The sequence below is a fragment of the Rhea americana genome, unplaced genomic scaffold (assembly GCF_003343005.1).
Source record: "Rhea americana isolate MKP2758 unplaced genomic scaffold, rheAme1 scaffold_95, whole genome shotgun sequence".
Lineage (NCBI taxonomy): Eukaryota > Metazoa > Chordata > Aves > Rheiformes > Rheidae > Rhea > Rhea americana.
Genome location: NW_028187144.1, coordinates 1,663,611 through 1,685,520, shown reverse-complemented (window position 1 = coordinate 1,685,520; position 21,910 = coordinate 1,663,611). Strand labels below are relative to the sequence as shown.

The 21,910-nt window shown below is 38.9% G+C and overlaps 1 protein-coding gene across 1 annotated transcript in view; it reads right to left on the bottom strand.

The window, feature by feature from the left end:
• KPNA3 (karyopherin subunit alpha 3) overlaps positions 1-21,910 on the bottom strand; it is a 54,469-nt gene that overhangs the window by 15,556 nt on the left and 17,003 nt on the right. Inside the window, exons 2-7 of the mRNA XM_085324994.1 lie at positions 19,122-19,166; positions 5,190-5,279; positions 4,940-4,969; positions 4,809-4,861; positions 4,623-4,718; positions 2,095-2,180 (exon numbers count right to left, since the gene is read on the bottom strand). Coding sequence (XP_085181120.1) covers positions 2,095-2,180; positions 4,623-4,718; positions 4,809-4,861; positions 4,940-4,969; positions 5,190-5,279; positions 19,122-19,166 — 400 coding nt within the window. The remainder of the gene's footprint in view (positions 1-2,094; positions 2,181-4,622; positions 4,719-4,808; positions 4,862-4,939; positions 4,970-5,189; positions 5,280-19,121; positions 19,167-21,910) is intronic.

Sequence of the window (21,910 nt, the reverse complement as noted above, 5' to 3'; positions counted from 1 at the left end):
ACAATCCTGGTATGTTTTGAAAAGTAGGAGTGAAATTATTTCGTATTAGCCCTCAAGCAGGAGGTGAGCCCAAGGATCGTGAGCTGCAGGCTATCTGATCTACTGCTCTCAAAACACTAATTATTTCTGCTCCAAACTGGCTCCTGCCAAGAGCTATGCTGTGAGTACAGTCCTTCGCCTCTTTTGCTAGCTCCTGCAACTGCCATCTGTCCTTGATTGCAGAAGGCCCTCTTTTGTGTTTAGGCTGAACCAGCCTCTTCTCTAGCAGCAAGGCCCTCGCTCTTTGTGTCCTCAGAACATCTCTTATCTTAATAGAGTAGAGTTCAGAGGCTGTTTTCCCCGAGTCGCCTCCTCCCAGCCAAGGCAGCGAGACTTCCAAACAAAACTTCTTCCCATTTTCTCTCCTAAAACAAAACTTAGGAAATAGTTTTTCCTTCTGTAAAGTTATTTTATCCCAACTTCTTTTTAGCTAAACAGAGTTTGGGAGGGACGTATCCTAGCCATAGCTTCTAGTAACTGTGCGTACAAGAGCAATGATTTTAATTTGCCTGTGCTGTTCAGATATATTTCTAACTTACATTTCAGCAAAACATGCCACTGATACTATCAAAAACATTTCTGAATACTTACTATGCATTTATTTTAAAATATAGCTACTTAAAATGAATGAAAACTATGTTAAAAGTTTACAATAGCTTATTTACAGTAGCTTTTTAAATACAAAGATACATTCTATAAGCTCAAATTTAAAGGACAATGTGTTCAGTTATTAATAAAGGAAAAAAGCAACTTTTGAAATCATTAAGCTTCAAGCTGAAAGTAATATATGTAGAGCAACAGATTTTAAAACTGTTTAGACTGTTTATCTATTTTGAATTTATACTTTAATATAGTTTTCCAGACTTTCTTCCTGCAAAGCAAATAGTGTAGCCTTTTCATTTGGATTCAGTCAAAGATGAGACCGCTGTGGGACTTGAAGGAGGAAGAAAATTATCTCTTAACCAACGAACAAGTTGGGAAGGATGAAAAATCCCAGGAACAGATTTTCAAAGGTGTTTATATCCCAGAAAATACAATTAGAAGATAGAGATGTCCAAATTTCTTCAAGATTTTTTGAAAGAAATTCAAGGGTTTTTTTTAAAGGCACACAGAGATCCAAAGCTTGTTTTGATAAGCATTTTTGTTCTAGTGATCCAGTATATTAACTGTACCAGCTCTCACAATTAGTAATATATTTTATTAGCATACAAAATAGCCTTTGATTTGAAAAGCAGGTTCATATACTAGCTAAAAAAAGGTCAAGTAAGTCACCGTTTTCCTATATAAAAACACTGAATATGAATAAACTAAGACAGTTCATTACATAACAGCTTAACTATATAGCTTCCTGTTTAATAGAAAACAGTTGCATGTAGCATACAGGTGACTGTTTCACAATGTGTACTAATATGTCAAAGCTATATATATAATCCTGAAAAGTAATAAGAACAGGTTGATTTAAATCGGCACACAATAAACATTAATTTACAGAATTTCTCTTCAGTTAACTTTCGAGTCGTATTTCCTAGCTCTTYTCGTAACTAAAGTCTCATCGGTTGGTTATACAAGAAGCAAGGACAGCACAACAAATGCGGTGTGTACAGGAGATGCTAATCATWCAGTCAAGGCAAGAATGGTAACTTTCTTAATCCTGAATTCAACCAGGCAATGTTACCTAACTGTATGTATTTAACTTAAAGATTTACGACTATACCTTTCACACAGGAAGAATTATTCTCTAACAATTGTTTTAGCCATGAGAGAACTAATATAGGATTTCAAAAATTAACCCAAGAATTCATTTTAGCTGAGGCTTATTACATGATGTATCATTCTCTTTATCATCTTTATGGGAAATTCTGGTCTGGGATTCTTTACGTTAATCATTAGTAAGAAACAAATTATAAGAGTAAAGGTACAAACTCATATAAAGAYGACAGACATGCATTTATTATTTTAATGGTTTTGATAAGAAGCAGTATTTGTTATCCAAATATCCCTTTCATTTTTACCTATATTATCCCCAACCTTCAGTAAACAACTTTTAATACTTACTAGACTGTACAACAGCTTGAGTCTGTGCAGAAGTGCCTGATGCTATGTTAGTCAATGCCCATGCAGCTTCAAATTGTAATGAAGGGCTGTAATAAAACAGTTTTATAGTAATAACTTAAAACATGATCTTCAGATTATATTACAGTTCACTTTAAATGTACAGAGTTTCAGGGTACATATAGCCAGTAATGTCAAAAGAGTACGACAGGGCTGAAAGCTTTTTCCAAAAGATGTAAGCTTGATTATTTCAGAGGAAGAGCTATGAGAAGTATAAATTTTACATTCTATGWTCTTTTGTGAACTGCCCATCACTCTGACTTCATATCAATAAAAAAACCCAAACAACAACAAAAAACTTGTTGAAGCACATACCAGCTAGTACAGTCAACTAATTATCTCCTGACATCCACAGCTTCTAGCACTCTTCACCACAAAATTTAATTATACCTCTCTGTAATGAGTAACAGATAACTCTTGGTATCCAATAGATACAAAACCCCAGGCATATTTAGTGAAGAAAGTACCACTCTCTTGTTGCCTACCAAACCGTTAGTTTTTAACCGTTTTAACCGTTTGTTTTTAACAAAGCAACCGCAGCTGATCATAACTAAGAAAAACTTGGCTCTTCTAACATCACATCCCAGATCAAGTGCACATTGGTATACTGGGAGAAAAACATTTTTTCTACTCCTCACAGCCAGGGGAAATACCTAGCACTAGTATCCAGAACACAGCACCACATCTGTATTAAAACCAACTTGTCAAATGTGGATTAAATTAGACACAAATTTTATAATAAGCTGCGTGACTGTCTCTCCCAAGATCATACGTGTTGTACGTGATGCCGGCACAGATTACAATTGTTAACAGACAGCAGCAGTTTAGTAAAGCAGTTTGCACGAAAAYTGTTGTTCAGGCAAACACTGAATGTTAAAAACTGTAAAAGCTACAAAGGAGTTTGTGGCTCCTGGTAGTTGCAGCAATAGTAAGGTGTCTGGCTATGGGAGGAGTAGAGTATGTACTGTTAGATGATTATTYTTCATTTCCTTGCTTTTTGGGTTCTTCAGCAAGTATGCTTTATCTACAGYCATGCCAGCTGCTTCCTGAAGTTTTTCGATGCCTTAGTTTTCAAAGCACTTTAAGGTTTTACTGGGGACGAGATTAGAAAAGAATTAGATATGGGGACCCAAGAGGTGTAAATAAGGACTTGCAGAAACAAATAGAACCTATCAGCAGCGACCCATAAACCTTATGTCATAGGATCAAATGCATTAAAAGTGTAGTGCTAGGCTGTCTTGATGTATACAATATATTTTTCTTCCCTTCTTTTGATCTGAGTGCCCTTAGGATAAGCTTTCAGTTATAACACGAACAACAGCTTCAATAATCTGTTACAGAAAGTCTTTGCAGAATTCACCTCTACTAAATTTTATATATCAATCATTAATTAAAAGAACTGGTTAAGAAAACACTGAGTTCAATTTCAAAAGGCTTATTAAATATTTACCAAGATAAATCATACACAATATGCATAGAAAATTCAAACTAAATTCATTTTCACAACACTGGACCATCTATATGCAGAACAGATAGGCATTCATGACCCATTTTAAAATGCAACCCTGATTTGAACATTATTGCCAGCTGTTTTCTTAACTGTTTTGTTAAACAAGCTAGAAGAAAAAATCTACTTACGCTTCATGTTTTTGTAAACACCAAATTACACCAAAAATGTCAGTTTGCATTTTCTAACATTTCTAGTCCTTATGGTTGCAAAAATAACCTTGGAAATGGAAACACTGTAAACAAATACCATTACGCCTGCCTGAGGCCAAGGACAGCCTAAAATATTTACCTCATATGTATGAGTCCCCATTTACCTGAATAAAAGGCTCCTGGATTGTGGAATAGGGCACTTTGCTTACATTTCATGATGTTGCTGCAATTACATGCTCAAGGCTGTACTTTTTTTTTTTTTTTTTTTTTTTTNCTCCCTTACTGAAATTCTTGTTCTCCAACTAAGAATCAGAACCCAGAGCATGCTGACTATGGTGTCCCATCACATTAGGCAGTAGCAGCTGTGCAGAACCAAAAAGAAACCCACCTTGCATTAAGAACAAAACTTAGGCTAATGACCTTAACGAAACAGACAATAAATGTATTCTGGCAAAGAGAAGAGCCCTGTTCACAACCAGGCATGTGCATATTTGTGTGAAGGCAGAGTACAGGTTAAGTCTGTGGCTGCTTAGAAAACAGTTTAAAAAACAAAACCAAACCAAATCATGAAACATTCAAAATCAACACGAAATTTAGTAAGGTATTGTTCCATGTTTCCATGAGCATACCCAGCTAAATGCCATTGCAGTGGCAGAATTAACACTCCTGGAGAATTTACAGTTTATCGTCATGGAATCTGACCCACTGTGTCAGACTTTAGGAGACTATGAATACTAAGCTCCATCTGAAATAACTAGTCTTTTTGGAAGCTGTTTTTCAGGAAAGGTGAACATTTTTAAAAGTATACTTACTTATCATCCCTTTCTAGGCATTTTACCAGAATTGGTAAAATTCCAGATTTTATTAAGTCATCAATAGGTGGATTTCTGTCACTAGATAGGAGTTTTCTGTAAAATTAAATGTGAAAGAAAAATAAGTAATTTTCGTCATGAAAAATGTGTAGAAAATATATTTCTGTGCCTTTTATGTATTTTTACCTTGCAGCTTGGACAGCACTCAGCTGGATCACTGGGTTGTCACTAGTGGCATTCTGAAAAYGAAAACAGTAAAAATTAAAAATGCACAGAACAAGCACTTCTAATTTAAAAATAAATTAAACATAACATACCTGCAGGATAGCTTCTAGTGTTACATTTTGCTGTAAAAGAAAAAGAAATGGATTTAGTAATTTTGTTGCTAAATAAAATAGACTTTTAAAATATCTTATACAATCAAACTGATTTTAACAGAGCATATCAGCTAATAATTTTGTTTTCAAATAACTGCAAGACTTAGAGTGTTAAAGAAAGAACAGAATACAATGTTTTAAAATACCACCACAAAGATTTTCAAAATAATTCCAGAATCAAGGAACTTACTGCTTTGAAGTCAGCATCAACATCAGAATCTTCTAAACTTTCTTCTTGAGGAACATTTCTTTTTTTCAAAAGATGTTCATCTCTTTTGTTCTGGGAAAGAATGTTGAAAAATAAAGACATTTAATTTCTATGAGTACAGGGTGATGATATAATGGCACCTTTGTAATAAAAATTTAGTTAAGATTGCTTTTATCTCCACACAGAATTCAGAGTATTTCTATTTCAGCTATAAGAATCTTGGAGCTTGTAAACTACAGACAAAACTACTGCAATCCATGACATTAAACCCAATTAAGTATCAATTTTCTAACAGAAACTTACAAAATACATAGATTTGYATGACATTAACATTTAGCAGCACATAGAAATTATTTTCCAGTGTAAGATTAATTTTCAAATAAAACTACTTCAAAGTTCCCTGGTTATCCAAATTACTTATGTTTCAATCTTGTGTGCAAAGTAGTATACTCCCAAGATACTGACATTTGTAATATTCCCCACTCACTCACACTGTCAGCCTTGTCTGACTTACAGCACTCTCCAACCTTACCTCCTTTGAAGAATTACTACATGGAACAAAAATTCCTTTTCAGCAGTAAAGTACCCATTTTGCATTTCTAGCTYGCTTAATTAGAATAATTAAACAGATAAAGCCTTCGTTAAAACAGGGAATCAAATTAACATGTCTGACTGCATGCAGATACACTTTTTTGTAACTTTAAAATGTCTTATTATTCCAAAYGTATAAAGCAGTTATTTTCCAAATTTTAGATATCTATCTTTTGTTTGATACATGTCAATGTATGATCAAAGATTGAGATGGCAACAGGAGATGATGCAGCGTGTATAGTTGAATACATTTCTTACAAGTGCATTAAGATTTCAATCTCCAATGAAGCAAAAAAATGACAAGGTGAATCAAAGTTACACCACCAATAAAAAATCCTATTATATTAGTAATGAAAGGCAGACTTCTCAGTTCCCAAACAATTATCTGTTAAACAAACAGTACGAACTATAGAGATTGCCCAGACATGCCTTGCTCTTGATAAAAAAAAAAAGCTATCTAAACAAATCACGTTTGAAAGTCTCTGATATTTCATTTAGTTGTACACTAGAAAGACAAGTAACTTCAAACTCAGAATTTCTGAGACTGGATCACTGTTTAGACATAGAAAATAGAATTTAAAGTAACTTTTCCAGCCGCAGTTTGAAAGGCTCCCAAGCAATATACTAATAGTTTTCAGATAAGCTAATGTTAAAACAAAAAACAAGCACCAAATTAAACAGCCCTTTAATGCACGAGAACYGACTTCAGAAACCTAGCAGTTTAGTTTTTGTCAGGACTACGTACAGAAATTAAATCCTCAGATAACAAGCAAGACTGCCTAGATTAGCCGCGGCAGCACCTCTGGAGCTCTACCTACAAGAGAGAGCCACAGACGTGGCAGAAAGCTCAGCCCTTCCACGCAGACGAGCACAGAGGATATTTTGTTGTCGAGYCTTTCTGGAAAGACGGAAGATGGAAACGAGCAGGCAGTTAAACGCTGAAAAAATACGTGTTACGCAGGCAAATTGTATCACGTGCAGGCGATTCACAGGATGGACCGACCATAAACACCTGTCCTGGATGAAGCAGTCCCTTCCTGCCTTGGATGAACGGCTCCTACCCGTGGGCTGCTGTGCCATTCCGGCAAAACAAGGCAATATCGAAGAAGAATTAGCTGACACTGGAGGAGCATCCGAATGTCTCCAATCCTACCATCCTTTTCTTCCTGCTTAGAGRTATCTTTGCATTTCACAGCCATCAGAGAGTCCCTATCTGCATGAACATACAGGGGGAAATATTTAGTTACTAGGGTAGCTCCTCCAGCAGTCATTCCCTGTCTATAGAAAAGGTACAGCCTGAATGAACTGGGGTCTTACTGCAGAACTGGCTCGAGTTGCCTGTTGAAGCAAGTTAAATGATTCAAACTAAATAATTTATTTGGAAGGATTGAGTTTCCCTGTCACAAACAACACAAGCTACTGCAGTATAAGGGTAAAGTTCTCAGATTTTTTTCTTCCTAAACTGTTTGAATTCTCTGAATCTCATGCTCATAAAATTCAGGAAAAAGCTTTATAGGCTTTTTGTAAAACATGCTTGTTTTAAGAATTTTTATCCACATCGACTCAGCTGGTGATACATGTTTGTTATTCAAACAAATGCTTTGGCATCAGTATTGCTCAGCTATGTGTTTCCGCAACATCTTGCAATGAAGACAGGTGACCTTTACTTATAAATTTCTGTAAAGAAAGTTTTTAGATACAGACTGCTTACTGATTCTTTGATTCAAAAGATGATGCAACATCTAGAATAACTATTTTTATTGAAATTATTGAAAGGAGAATTCTAGTTAGGAGATGTCACCTTATCACATATCTTATTTCAAATTTCTTCCCTTGATGAAATAACAGTAACAGTTTAGGGGTTTTTTGTTGTTGTTGTTTGTTTTCTTTTAAGAGTGCAAATCGCAAATTCTCTCATTTTGGTGTTTTTTCACACCACTGTATTGGCAAATTTTTCCACCAGGGAATCTTTTGGCCTTAAGGAACTGTCTACATATTGGGAGAGAGAGAAACTGCACACCATCGTTTCACAAAGCTCCACACAGAAGCATCTATGCTGACACAGCACAGATTTAACTCAGAACACTATTAGCTTAGGCTGAAATCCATCCAAAAAGTGGAGGGTGTGCAAGAATCATTTAAAGTCACATTTACTTCACTCCTACCATAAAAGAAAATGGAGAAATAAAGTCAAAGTCTTCCAGTTGCATTGATGTTAAATAGATATCATCCATTTGTAAGGCCCTAGAAGGAAGGGAGGTCCAGGAGAGCTGGCTACTATTCAAACATCACTTCCTCCAAGCTCAAGAGCGGTGCATCCCTATGAGTAAGAAGTGCAGCAAAGGGGCAGGAGACCTGCATGGGTGAGCAAGGAGCTCCTGGCCAAATTCAGACAGAAGAASAAAATACACAGAATGTGGAAGAGGGGACAGGCTACTTGGGAGAATTACAGGAATGCAGTCAGAGCATGTAGAGATGCTGCAAGGAAGGCCAAGGCCCAGTTGGAATTGAGTCTGGCAAGGGATGTCAAGGACAGCAGGAAGGGCTTCTTCAAATACATCAGCAGCAAGAGGAGGACGAGGGAAAACGTGGGCCCGCTACTGAATGGGGCGGGGGTCCTGTTGACAAGGGATACAGAGAAGGCAGAATTACTGAACGCCTCCTTTGCTTCAGTCTTCACTGCTAAGGGCAGCCCTCAGGAATCCTGCARCCTGGAYGTGAGGGAGAAAGTCCAGAGAAGGGAAGGCTTTCCTTTGGTTGAGGAGGAAAGGCTTAGAGACCTTCTGGGCAGGCTAGACATCCACAAATCCATGGGCCCAGATGGGATGCACCCACGGGTCCTGAGGGAGCTGGCAGATGTTGTTGCCAAGCCRCTCTCCATCATCTTTGAAAGGTCCTGGAGAATTGGAGAGGTGCCTGAGGACTGGAAGAAAGCCAGAGTCACTCCAGTCTTCAAGGAGGAGGACCCAGGCAACTACAGGCCTGTCAGCCTCACCTCCATCCCTGCAAAGGTGAAGGAACAGCCCATTCTGGATGTCATCTCTGCCTTCTTTTCCTCCACATGCCTAATCAGTAGCAGTCAGCATGGATTCACCAAGGGGAAATCCTGCTTCACCAATCTGATAGCCTTCTRGGATGGAATGACTGGCTGGGGAGATGAGGGCAGAGCAGTGGACATTGTGTACCTTGACTTCAGCAAGGCTTTTGACACTGTCTCCCATAACATCCTCCTAGAGAAGCTCAGGAAGTATGGGTTAGATGAGTGGACGGTGAGGTGGATTGAGAAGTGGCTGAAAGACAGAGTTCAGAGAGTTGCAATCAGTGGCGTGGAGTCTAGTTGGAGGCCTGTGGCTAGTGGCATCCCCCAGGGCTCAGTACTGGGTCCCATCCTGTTCAACTTCTTCTTCCATGACCTGGATGAGGGGACAGAGTGCCTCCTCAGCAGGTTTGCTGATGATMCCAAGCTGGGAGGAGTGGCTGACACACCTGAGAACTGTGCTGCCCTTCAGAGAGACCTGGACAGGCTGGAGAGTTGGGCAGAGAGGAACCTCCTGAGGTTCAACAAGGGCAAGTGCAGAGTCCTGCACCTAGGGAGAAATAACCCTAGGCAGCATTACAAGCTGGGGGCTGACCTGCTGGAGAGCAGCTCTGCAGAGAAGGACCTGGGAGTGCTGGTGGATGACAAGTTGACCATGAGCCAGCAGTGTGCCCTTGTGGCCAAGAAGGCCAATGGTCTCCTGGGGTGCATTAGGAAGAGTGTTGCCAGCAGGTGGAGGGAGGTGATCCTGCCRCTCTCCTCAGCCCTGGGGAGGCCTCATCTTGAGTACTGTGTCCAGTTCTGGGTTCCCCAGGACAAGAGAGACATGGAGCTACTGGGGAGAGTCCAGCGTAGGGCTACAAGGATGACCAGAGGGCTGGAGCACCTGCCCTATGAGGAACGGCTGCGATAGCTGGGCCTCTTCAGCCTGGGGAAGAGAAGACTGAGGGGGGATCTTATCAGTGTGTACAAGTACCTGAAGGGAGGGTGTSAAGGGGACGGGGACAAACTCTYTTCAGTTGTCCCGTGTGACAGGACAAGAGGCAATGGGCAAAAACTGAGCCACAGGAAGCTCCACCTGAATATAAGGAAGAACTTCTTTACTGTGAGAGTGACGGAGCACTGGCACAGGTTGCCCAGAGAGGTTGTGGAGTCTTCTTCTCTGGAGATCTTCAAGGCCTACCTGGATGCAACCCTGTCTACCATGCTCTGGTGACCCTGCTGAGCGGGGAGGTTGGCCTAGATGATCTCCAGAGGTCCCTTCCAACCTTACTGATTCTATGATAACCACACTATTAAGATGTATAAAAGTATTAAATATTCACATACATGTGGATTGCATCTATATCTAATGCACATTACTTTTACGTTCAATATTTTTCCTAACAAACCGAGCCAAAAAGATACTAACTGGAAATAGCTGAAGAACTTATGAAAAACACATCATGCATTTTCTAACTTGGAAGGACAAGAAGTTTTTGGATGCAAAAAGAAAGTCATACTGTAACAATCATGGTACTGGATGTGGCTACGAATTCCAYTGTAGATATCCACATCTCTTTAATATACCAAATTAGACTATACAGACTGTAAGTGTTCACCAGGGTTGTGCCTCTATAACAGTGTTACATAGAGGCTGTTGTAACTGGTTACTCCAGAAAGCAAGATTAAGGCTGCATCTTGAGATCTTCTCTCAAACACTCCTAAATATCAGGATGGTAACAGCTGGAACACAGCTGCAAATACAGAGAATACAGCTGGAATAAAGTGAGAATCCCATTGTGGGTAACTAAACAGCATCTTCACAGAATGGCAGAAATGAGCTGCATGGCCTCCATCAGCCAAACAGATGGAAATCACCTTCTCATAAGCATCAGACATTGTGTCACGCTATTAGACAAAGCAGTGGGTTAAAGATGTGTGTTTCGTGTTTATTCATACTGAGTGTACTTACGTACAAGTAGTGTTATCCAAAATATTTTGCTTGAGTAGTATCTAGAGGGGCAAGAACAAGTTCCCTCTGCCACTACATGTTGCTTGTGGTCATAAAATGGGTGGTGGATAGCCTTCCTTTTAAGCTCTTCTCACCCTCCACTTCCCTTGAAATTGTTCAGGGACTCAAAGAGAGAAGGATGGTGGGCTGTGAATGTACATATAGTTACAGAAGAACAGTTAGAAATATCTTTTGTCTCCTTCCAGCAATTGTCTATACGTACATTGATGCCATGGGTATCTCCCAACAGTACTCTTCACAAAACCACCATTAAACTAGAGGAATATCCTATGAGTCCCTAGATACACACACTGAAGGGCAATGGCTCTCCCAATGGCAGGAGCATGCTGAGAAATGTCATGCTGGTGAAAGTGAAAACAGAGCTCCAGATAACAGCCCTGCAGAAATCAGGAATTCACATCTCCCGGGTGGCCACCAATCTTGCCTCAGCTGTGACTGAGCTCTAGTTGTAACAGGCTGTTCCATTTTTGCAATTTGATTACAGAACCTTAAGTAGTCAATTATCCAGTGAAATAGTTTCTGCATCAAAAATTTTCAGAAACTAGCTTTTCTAAGGATTGGCTTGAAGAGGCAAATAGCCTCACTGAATGGTCCTGTCTTGTCCAAAGCTCACCTAAAATTCAAGCTGCACAAGGTAGCACGGCCCTGGAAGCATCATAGGTTAGAAAGGATCACAAGCAGGATTCTGACTAAAGTTGTTATAATCTTCAGAAGGAACTTGAAGATTTAGAAATTTGTCTCTACAGAACATAGCACATGGAAGTCCTGCTGCCACAGGAGCTTGTCTCTCCTGTGGCCAATGTGTAAGCTGACAAGCAGGTCATCTTCATCAGAAAGCAAAGAAGGTTACAAACAAACGTTTCAAACTCTGCTGCATTAAAGATACATAGCCTGGGTTTAAATTTCACTATGAGATGGAGTCCATTGACAAGAGGAAAACAGCATCAGACTCATTAGAAATCTCAGAGTGGTAAGATCGGGCAACACTGAAAAACTTCCTGCTTCCAGCCGCAGATTAAAGRAGGCCATAAGATGCACCTCAACTGAGCTGATCAAGAGTCTAGTTCACCTCTTTTCCAGGAAATAGGTTAATTGCCCCATAAGGAGCCTTTTATACCTGCATACCCAACTGTCCAATTCTCTTGGCAACATCAGTATGCCTAAGAGAATATTTCCTAATGTAATGTTAAGCAAAATAAGTAGGAATGAGCATGTACGTTCTAATGCAAAGCCATTCTGTCCTACTTAGCTGCAAGGGAGAATACTGAACTTCATAGGACATAACTGACCAGTTTCAGACCAGAATTTCTGGAAACACAGGCAACACTTTCAGGCTGCTGGCACAAGGGACYCCAGGAAAAATGACATTGCCCAGGGCAAGTCAGAGCTAGCCAGAATGTTCCCACAGCTACTCACCACCGGCGGATGGCTGGGATGAAAAGCAATTGGTAAGAAGGTATGCAGAAGAGGATCAAGAGGAGCTTCTACAGGGGCCTAGAGCAGAGGGATTAGCACTTCATAGTGAGATGTGCTAATAAATACTGAGCAAAGCTATTATTAATTAGCATTTGTTACTAAGTCAAAATGGTCATACAACTCCGCCATCCAAAAAAAAAAAAAAAAAAAAAAAAAAAAAAAAAAAAGGCTCTCACGCTGTTTGAAACAACCCTGCCCACGTGCAAAGTATTCAATTCCTGGACAGACTGAGCACTACACACAGCAATTTCATTGAGTTAGCACTCCTCTGCAAAAAGTAAGAGAGCATGATTTACAGCTTGGCATGACTTTGCATTTTCTCATATGATGACAAACTCAAAATCTTTTGCCTACATCATAGCACCAACCTCCTCTATAGACTCCCGCAGTGAAATTGAGGACAAATTAGTATACCTCTCTCTCTCTCTCTCTCTCTCTCTCTCTATATATATATATATAGCCACTCTGTCCAAAGACTAATGAGAGAGACCTTTCAAAGGTAGAGGCAGCAGTCTAGAATCCCTAATGAAAGTTAAGACCTTACCATTGAAGAAACTAAGCAGATTTTCTCCTTCAAAAGGGGAGATCCTCAACCACTGACTGAACTAACCCTGGCAAATCTAAGATTTATACTATCTTTACAGAATTAAAGAACAGCCAACGTGATAGATGATGTATGGTATGTACAATAAAGTTCAAGCTTATAAACAGCAGCTGACTGCCGGTTATGAGCTTATTAATATTCTGGTAGAAATTATACTCTAACTGTCTACAGATGTTTCCATATGAACAAAAAGATCACAGATATACATGCCTGGCAAAAAAAAGATAAACAGTTAGAAACAACAGTAATGACACCACAAGTGAACTTCCTCATCCAGCATGACAATCCCCTTTAGAGTCCTTGATGACAGACATCCATCCTGTTTGCTTCACTGGCAGTGAAAAAGTTAGATTGCATGAAGAGTAAATGGGCAAATCCTGCAGACTCCTGGTGCTTATTTTTTACCTTCTTGGATGAGGGCCATAGGATTCAAAAACTGCCAATCAATGCACATAGGTTTGAAAAGCAATATGATTAACAGAAGGAACACTCTCACGGCAAAAAGCATGTCTATCAAGCTATGTCCTGTATTCTGCCTAGTAATATAGGACAGGATCAATGGAATACAACAATGGATCTGTGAAAATCTGCTAAAATATATATTTATACAGCTTTTCAGCATTTGACACATGGGAAAAATCTGTAATGCTTATGTCCTGCCTCTGTTGAGAAGATATAAGATCAAAAGTGAGAAGAAACAAACAAAATACCTTTGCCCTCAGGTAACAAATACATCTACTGAATATTTATTCAGGTCAAGGAAAGATCTAGGAATTCGGCTGATAATAGGAAGAAGCTGTTTTAGCAGCAAAATTAAGATATTACATTTGTATTCTCTGGGAAACAAAGAGGAGGACTTAAAAATATTTCAGCACTAAAACTTGGAGTGATAGCCAGCATTAACTATAATCAAACGACAATGTCTGGTGCAGCTCTTGCCTCTGCTCATACACCCTAGCAAAGACCAAAGCGACAAACCAATAATAGAGCTACATCCAGATTTCTCCTCTTAAATTACTGCTGTTGTGACAAAATGAGCTGCACTAAACTTTATGTTTCACTTATGCTTAATTTCCAATTTTGCTTTGGAGGATGAGAGCACCTCTCAAGAGTCCATCATGAAGGAAAATAAATGCCTATCCCTCCAACCTCACTGTGCTAAAGGAATGTTCTGAAAACATCTTTGAGTATCCTCTTAATGAAAGTTCTCTTGGTGGACTATCCAGCTTGAGCAGATTTCTATTAACAGTTCTTGGATGTGAGCCTGGGGAAAGATTCAGTTACCTTAATGGTCAGGAAAGGACTATTAGCAGGCTTTACTCACTCTCTTATAACTTGTTAACATCTAGACATTTACAAGCAAGACAACTGAAAAACAAACAGAACACTGAGATGGTGACTTAGAAATCATAGATAGTTTCATATGCTTGATGGCCAGAGAATATGCTGAGGCTCTCCAAGAACTTTGAAAGCATATAGCAAAATAAAATAAAGCATAACTGTACAGGCAGATGACAGACTGAAGTTAATGCAAGATGAACCTTAACATAGTGAAAGGAGAGTACTATAAATAGTCAACGATCTTCAGAAGTGAAAAAAACTGGGCCTTACCTCTTTGTCTGGCTGCTCAGTTAGGATGGTTCAACTATGATGAACCTTTTAATATACATCCTACACATCTGGATATGCTAGCTTTATCTACAGAAGCCCCTCTACAGCACTTACTGTCACATATGGAGCCTTTGGTTTGAATGACTCACTCAACCATTGTCGGCTCACTGAAAGATCAGGAGCATGAATCAGTAGACATGGTTCATAAAATCATGTCAAAAACAAGTACAGATACAAGAAGGTCAACAATTTTGCATCTCTTGAATTCGYAATTCACACAGAAACCAACAGAAGTGGTAGACAGAAAGCCTCTTTCAAATAGCAGAAGATAAAATCAGGCAATAATCCTAGGATTGCATCTCAGACATTTTTTGCTGGCTCTTGCTTGTCTGGAGAGGAGAATTAATCTACTCCAGGAACTCAGTTTCCCTCCTTGCTCCTTTCCTTCCAAAAATTGTAGCACAAACTAACAAATCTCTGAAAGGAACATTTATAACAAGCTGCCTATTCAGGAAGTTGTGTGGTCTTTTTTGATCCCCAGATGATAAACAGCCTTCAAGTTGCACYTCTAGCATAGCCACATGTCCATGTTGACAGCTTCCTACCAGAGATGGTAAAGTGACCATCAGCACAGTACCATAGCAAAAATGTCTACTGTTCAACAGTCCTGTAAAGGTCTGAAAGCTGTAGAAAGGCAGCAAAGGTCACTGACAATCTGACAATTCATGGGCAACAAAATGGTATTCTAAATCTTTACAGAACTGGGCCCCTTGCATCTAAAGATGGTCCAGTAGATTTCAAGTCCATCCTTCGCATAGAGACTTCAGCTATAGATGAGTGGCTTGGAGGAAAAGGGCAATTTTTCCACATTTGAGTTCTGCTACCTCACATTTGCGACAACAGATAGTAGTCACCACCTCCCTGTTTGGCTAGTACATATTCTTCTCAGAAAATGAGCACATTCACTGAAAATAGCAGTTGCCTACATAGACAACAACTCGTCTCCCAAGAGCCCTAAGCACAGTTTTATCTTTACCGACTATCTACCTTAACTGGCTCCAATCTTTGCAAAAGCATGTTCTTACTAAGCTGGGTTCAAACAAGGCTCCAAGAAATTTATCTTTAATTGAACAGAAAGTTTCTTCATGGTCTTTTCAACTGGGTTTTCAAATGAACAGTTGAGGATATAATTCTCTACCTAGGGACTGTCTTTGAGGCAGGGTAGGTGCAAGCTCTTTTGCAAGAAGGCGTGCTACTAACATTGGATAGAGGAACTTCTGCAAGAACATATCAATAGTGCTAGGTCTCCATGCAAGTTCCAGCTTTTTCTTTAAAGTACACTGACACCTGAATATACCTTGATACTTTCCAGCAAATGGAAAACATTCATTCACACYGAACCTGAGAAGATATGCAACTGAAGCTGGTTTTACTAATCTAAACCTGAAGACTTGAATTCCTTGTTCCATCTCCCCCACCCCCCATTCTCAGGGTTCCTTGGAACCAAAGGGGATATCTTTTCACCCTAAGCCCCCATAAGTATGAAGACAGACTTTTTTCTTCAAGGCTTACTGTTTGATTTAGGTGATCTAAGTACCATGTGGCAGGGATACAAAGAGAGAAAAAAAAAAAATCCACAGCTCCCTAATGACAGGTTTAACAAATAATTACTTTGCATCAAACTTAATTAACAATTAGAGGTTTCATACCCCCATTATGAGCTCTCAAAGGGAACAGTTTGTGCAGAAAGTCAAAACTTGTCGGATATCTGGATTTTTTTAGGATTCTCCTAGCAAGCCCGAAGGGAAGACAGCACCCTCTGGTTCTACTGAGGTTAGTAACAGACGGCTTCTTTTGAAAATACGGCATGTAACGCAAAGATCATGTAACACTGACCCTGAAGAAGCCAGTACTTTATACCCTGACTAAGAACTACCTTTCTTAAAGGAATAAGGTGCACAAGCATGGCAAGTGCTTTGTCCTGATAGAAAGACAAGTGTCTAGCACTAACAGCTCTCTCATAGCAATGGAGTTAAGGTTAAATTTACAAACCTGACTTTGTAGATGGCTCAATTTCAGCCTTTTTTAGATCTTTATTCTTATGCAGAAGGATGCAAAACTAATTTCTGGGGTATTGAAACAAGCAGTGATAAGCCAAGCATTCTAAACTCTTTAAAAAGCTGAAGCAGGGTCAAGGGCAAGGTTAGACGGCAAGGGTCTTGCACCTCTTCCCACCAGCAGAACCAAGAAACATAGCAGCTGAATCTCTCTAATTGCTCTTAGGGCCAGCGTTGCACTAACGCTACAGCCAAAGACAAAAACCTCCTTTCCAGAAATGCAGGAGCAGGTTCATTCCAAACATGTGTAAAACAAAGATCTTTAGCAAGGCCAATACAGAATTCAAAAAGTGCACCTGACCAGCAGGAGCGCAGCTGAGTGGCTGGCAGCCCCRATTTGTACTTGGGACAGGATTCTGACAGGCAGCTGTTACCCACATGGCAAAGATGGCTTTGTTTGCTCAACTCCTAAGCAAATACAAGTCACTGAAGGAGGGAGCGGGGCGCAGGGAAGGAAAGGTTCTTTCTGAAGTGCAGTGTGATATGGAGGTAGTGAATGGAAATAACATTACCTAAAATACAAACRTCAAGGTGTTTGCAATGTATTCTGTATCTCAAAGAAATGAGCATCCCACACTAATGCATGCAGAAATTGTTTTACTGTTCAAAGCTGTGATTTTTTTTTATTATGTATTCCATCTAACGGAAAAGGTATGTAAGCAAACAGCTTTATCAGATACATTCATTTAATATTTATGCACAAGATCAAGAYCATTCAGAAGACAAACCTATGACTACGTAAGTCTTTCAATCATACAGATCAAGAAAATGCTCTTCATTTGTCCATTTTCTTCAAAAGTCAGCTGTATACACAGCATCTGGATAGCAAGGATTAAGGGAAGTCACCCCTTTGTTTTGMTGAAGCACTAGTGGATTACCAAAGGTCTACCAACACTGACGTTTCCTGAATTTGTCACACTCATGCCAGGGATGCAACGTTAGATGAAAAGATGAAAACTGAAGCAATGATGATATTGCATCTTATCTCCATTGATGAAGCTTAATAAAACATATTCCTTTACACTTCAGTGCCAACTCTGTACCAGAAGCAATAGCTTTGCATCTGCCGCAGCAAACCAGTTGCCCACCAGCAGCCAATCTTTTGTTGCAAATTGACAGTTCAAACACATAGCACGCCTCATTCAAGTGGGTATCTTCTGATGTCTGTAGTGGAAGGGGTTCTGCAAGCACACCAGAAGAACATGACTTCCTGTGTTCAAGAGACCTACAGCTGCTGCTTACTCTTGATTTACAACCTGACCTACATCCAGCACTCAGGCTTCTCTCAGAAGTGTGAGCGAGCTGTGCAAGTGCAGTTTTTAGTGAAAAGTGACTAGTAGTTCATATACTCATTTGTGTTATCAGCATGTACAAGAGCCTTTCCACACAAAATAATGCATTGTCTTGTCTTAAGCTTACGAATTGCTCCCCATCAGGCTTCTCTAACAAAACGGTCTTGGAATTGTAACCTGGTATAAAGCCAGTTATAAACATTAAATTAAGATTTTTCACTTCGCATTGCAGAAGTCTCTCCAAAGACTGCACTTGAATACTAACATGCAGTCTCACAGTTTAATCAGCTGTATGAAGATACAATGCACTAGCTAAGMCATCTTTTACAGCATTGCAATATAAGCAGGCATAGACCTACCCACATGCTATGAATGCAGCTTCTCTGTGTAGACAGCAGTTATATAGCAAATTTTATGTTGAGTTACCACAGTACTTCTCAAAAGGCATCTCTGACATATCAGCATAAACTTGAATAACTGATAATTAAGATATCAAAATTAATTACCCAAATCTCCATTTGACAAAAAGTCACTAATTTCATTTCTCACCTGGTACCCATTGTATGTAAAAATAGTTGTCTGTCTTTCAGTCACCTCCCAGTACTGAAGAGAGCAAAGCCAAGTTAAGATACACAATACCTTTTCCAGACATGTTCAGTTAGTTCCTCTGATTTGTACTTTACTTTGTAAAGTATGAAAAACATTAAGCAATTTTGAGACGATACATGATGCTCATAGAAGTACCTAAATAAGATTTTTTCAGTCATCTATATCTGATAAAATTTCTTCAATTAATTCGTGTACTCCCATAATGAATCTCAGAAGCATTTGTTTTGTTCTTTGATAATGTAATAGAGGACAGATGTTTTAGAATAGAAAAAGGCAAAAAACCTTGCGGAAAAAAAATAGTAGAAGGAACCCAGGAAAACACTAGCATAGGCTTTGTTACCTTCTGTACAATCAGGTGATTAAGGTAGACAAGATTTCTCAAGAACAAGACAATAATTTCTGCCATGGTAACTTCTATCCATAAACTCTTCACCYGGATTTTAGCAAGGCAAGCAAGATTTGAGGTCATAAAGCAAAGCTTAGAGCAAAATATTTAGCAAACACATCAGAACACACTAACAAAGAAAAACAACACAGTTGATAAACAAAACAGATTCACTTACCTTCCGCAATTCAATTGTAACTTCATTTCTGTGTCTTCTCATAGTCTGTAAAAGAAAAAGATCTTTTATATAAGAGAAAAGTGTACAGTTTTAGAGCCACCTGCTAAATCAAAGGGCATTTATTCATCAAAAGATATGGAAAACAGCAYGTGAATGATTCTGAACTCAGTCTTTCCTAGCAAGATATATAAGGATTTTTTTTTWAAAAAAAATCTGCACACCTTACAGAAAGCTTTATTATAAAGCTCAACCACAATAAGTATCCCAAAGGGAGAAAACATTTTCTTCCCTCTAGAGTTGCACTGGAATGACTCTTCAAATGTTTATATGTGCACACCAAGAGAAGCAGTAAATACAGGTTTGGACATTCTCATATTTGCATATGATCACATTCACAACCCGAACACGCAACCTATTTCAATATTTGGCCAATGATGAGTGACAGAAAATGACTGAGCCCAATGCAAACAAGACAGATTATGTTTATGGGCAAAAGGAAATAATGAAGTAGATTCAGTGCCACAGAATTTCTTCAGATCTACAGCCTAAATATTAATGGAAAACTAGCATATGTCTCTCAACTCCTTAAAGATATTGGGCACTCCAAATACACCAAACASCTTATAACACTGTTATTCTTCTTAGCTAAAACAGATCAAAAGATTTAGAAAGAACAATTTTAGTCCAGTGAAGGTAAYCTCTCTAGGTTTACTCTACAATCAGTGGAAGAGACAAGCACTATCAGAACGCAACCCAGAGAAAAATCAGACTGGATGACTGCTGGCAGCCTCGACAGATCATCCACACTAACTAAAATTAGCCTTTTAAAATACTTTCTATGTCTTATSCTTGCTACTGACCTTCACTGCTACTATGACACTCCTTTTGAGTTACGGCAAGTAATTCCACTAAGCCCAAAACTACCAGTGAAAACTAGCAGGGCACACAGAACATCAGCACTCCTCAACAGCTACCTAAGGAAATAGCAAGYACACTAGAGCTCAGACACTGGTAAACAAAGTGAGCGGATTTCACACCTTGAATCCATACACRACGGAGCCAGCGCTTAGAACACTAACTGAACTTGAAGTTTCTCTACCATTTTGCATTATAGTATCCATTTAATGATCTCAGGCCAACCTAAGAATAAGGAAGGCTTATGTTCCTGCCCAGTGCTTCATTATCCAAATCACTTAAGTAACACAGATACAATCCTTACTTTATGACTGCTAGCATGAAATATATTGCTTTAAACAAAGCAAGTCCTCATTACAGGAACAGGATGCTATCAGTATAACATCCACCAGAGCTACAACATACTATTTTTCTCCTCATTATTTTGCTAAGTCATTTGATTGTTCRGGTCACCTAAGCATGGCTGCAAAAGCCCAGTATGATAGGACCGGATTGCTGCAGCAGAGGAGGGCATCAAGCAGGTAGGGAGCACACAAAATAAAAACCTGAAAAGTCATTGCACGTAACTACCTAGTCTAGTCATTCAAGTTCGTACTCATATTAGAATTTTATATTTGAATTATTTTAATTACTGAGTCAAATTTAAGGGCACTAAATATCCTAAGTGTTTCTAATGCCACTCCCATGATAACTCCATCCTCCAATGGAAAAATGCCATTGGGTAAGTCTTTCTTAGATTTCTACTATAAAAACTCCCTTTTCATGATCATTCTGAATGTGCTGGATACCAAAGATCTTTAGAAAGCTACCACTAGACCCCCAACAAAATTTGATCTTTTATTCCTATTTACTTCAATCGTAAAAGGAGATTCCATCACACGACATATCAGGCAAAWTGTGTCCTTTAGCATTTTCCCCCCTCAAAATCAAATGCCATATGTACCAGATCATGAAAGCTCTGATCTAATGGATGCAAGGTGTTATTTACCTTTCTTCCCCAATTACGATTTAATCCTGTATCTTTTCATTTATCTACRTGAATTAATTCTTTATAATTTCTACTGAGCAGAAAAATCAGACTAAATCTGAAGCTTTTTAGAACACAACCCTTGTGTAACACTTGCCATCTACCATTTTTCTAAAAGCAAGGAAGATTTAAGACCATATGTTGCATTGAGTAGTTTGGCAGTTTCTTTTTTCTTTTTTCTTTCTTTTTTTTTCAGAAAAAACAAATACAGTGCAATCCCAGACAATGCACTACTATTCATTTCTATCAATTTACTCTAAAACCTCTTCTGACAATACTTTGACTGAAGACAGTTACTCAGAGATATCCCTCCACAAAGTTCTACTGGGAAGACTCTAAGCTTCTCTCTAAAGGCAAATAATTCACTTAGTTTCTCAATTAGGGTTTTATCTTTGTTTTACACTTCCATTATTTCAGCCCCACTGATCTTATCCTGATACATTTCTGTCTCAATATTTTTATTATTTGATATTCCTTGCTATGAGCTTCCTTGCTCTGAATGGAGAGGCAGCTCTGAACTCAGCCATGAGTACTAGTCTATTCCACCATGTCTWAGGTAATTAAAGGACTTCTAAATATGCTATGAAGAAAGGGCTGGAGATTCTTGCAAGTTRAATGTAAAAAAGAAAAAAAAATGATAAAAGCAAGAAAAGAATTAAAAGTTATTTTCTCTAGTACACACTAGTAGCATGAAATTGAGGCTACCTACCTCCCACTGAGCTAACTGAGGACTCCCAATCTTAGTGTTTCTTGCTGGCACAGCATCTTAAATTCAGCTTGTTATGGTCCCAGGATCATCCAAGAATCAGTAGTACAGTATTAGGGCTATGGTATTCCTATGGGCATT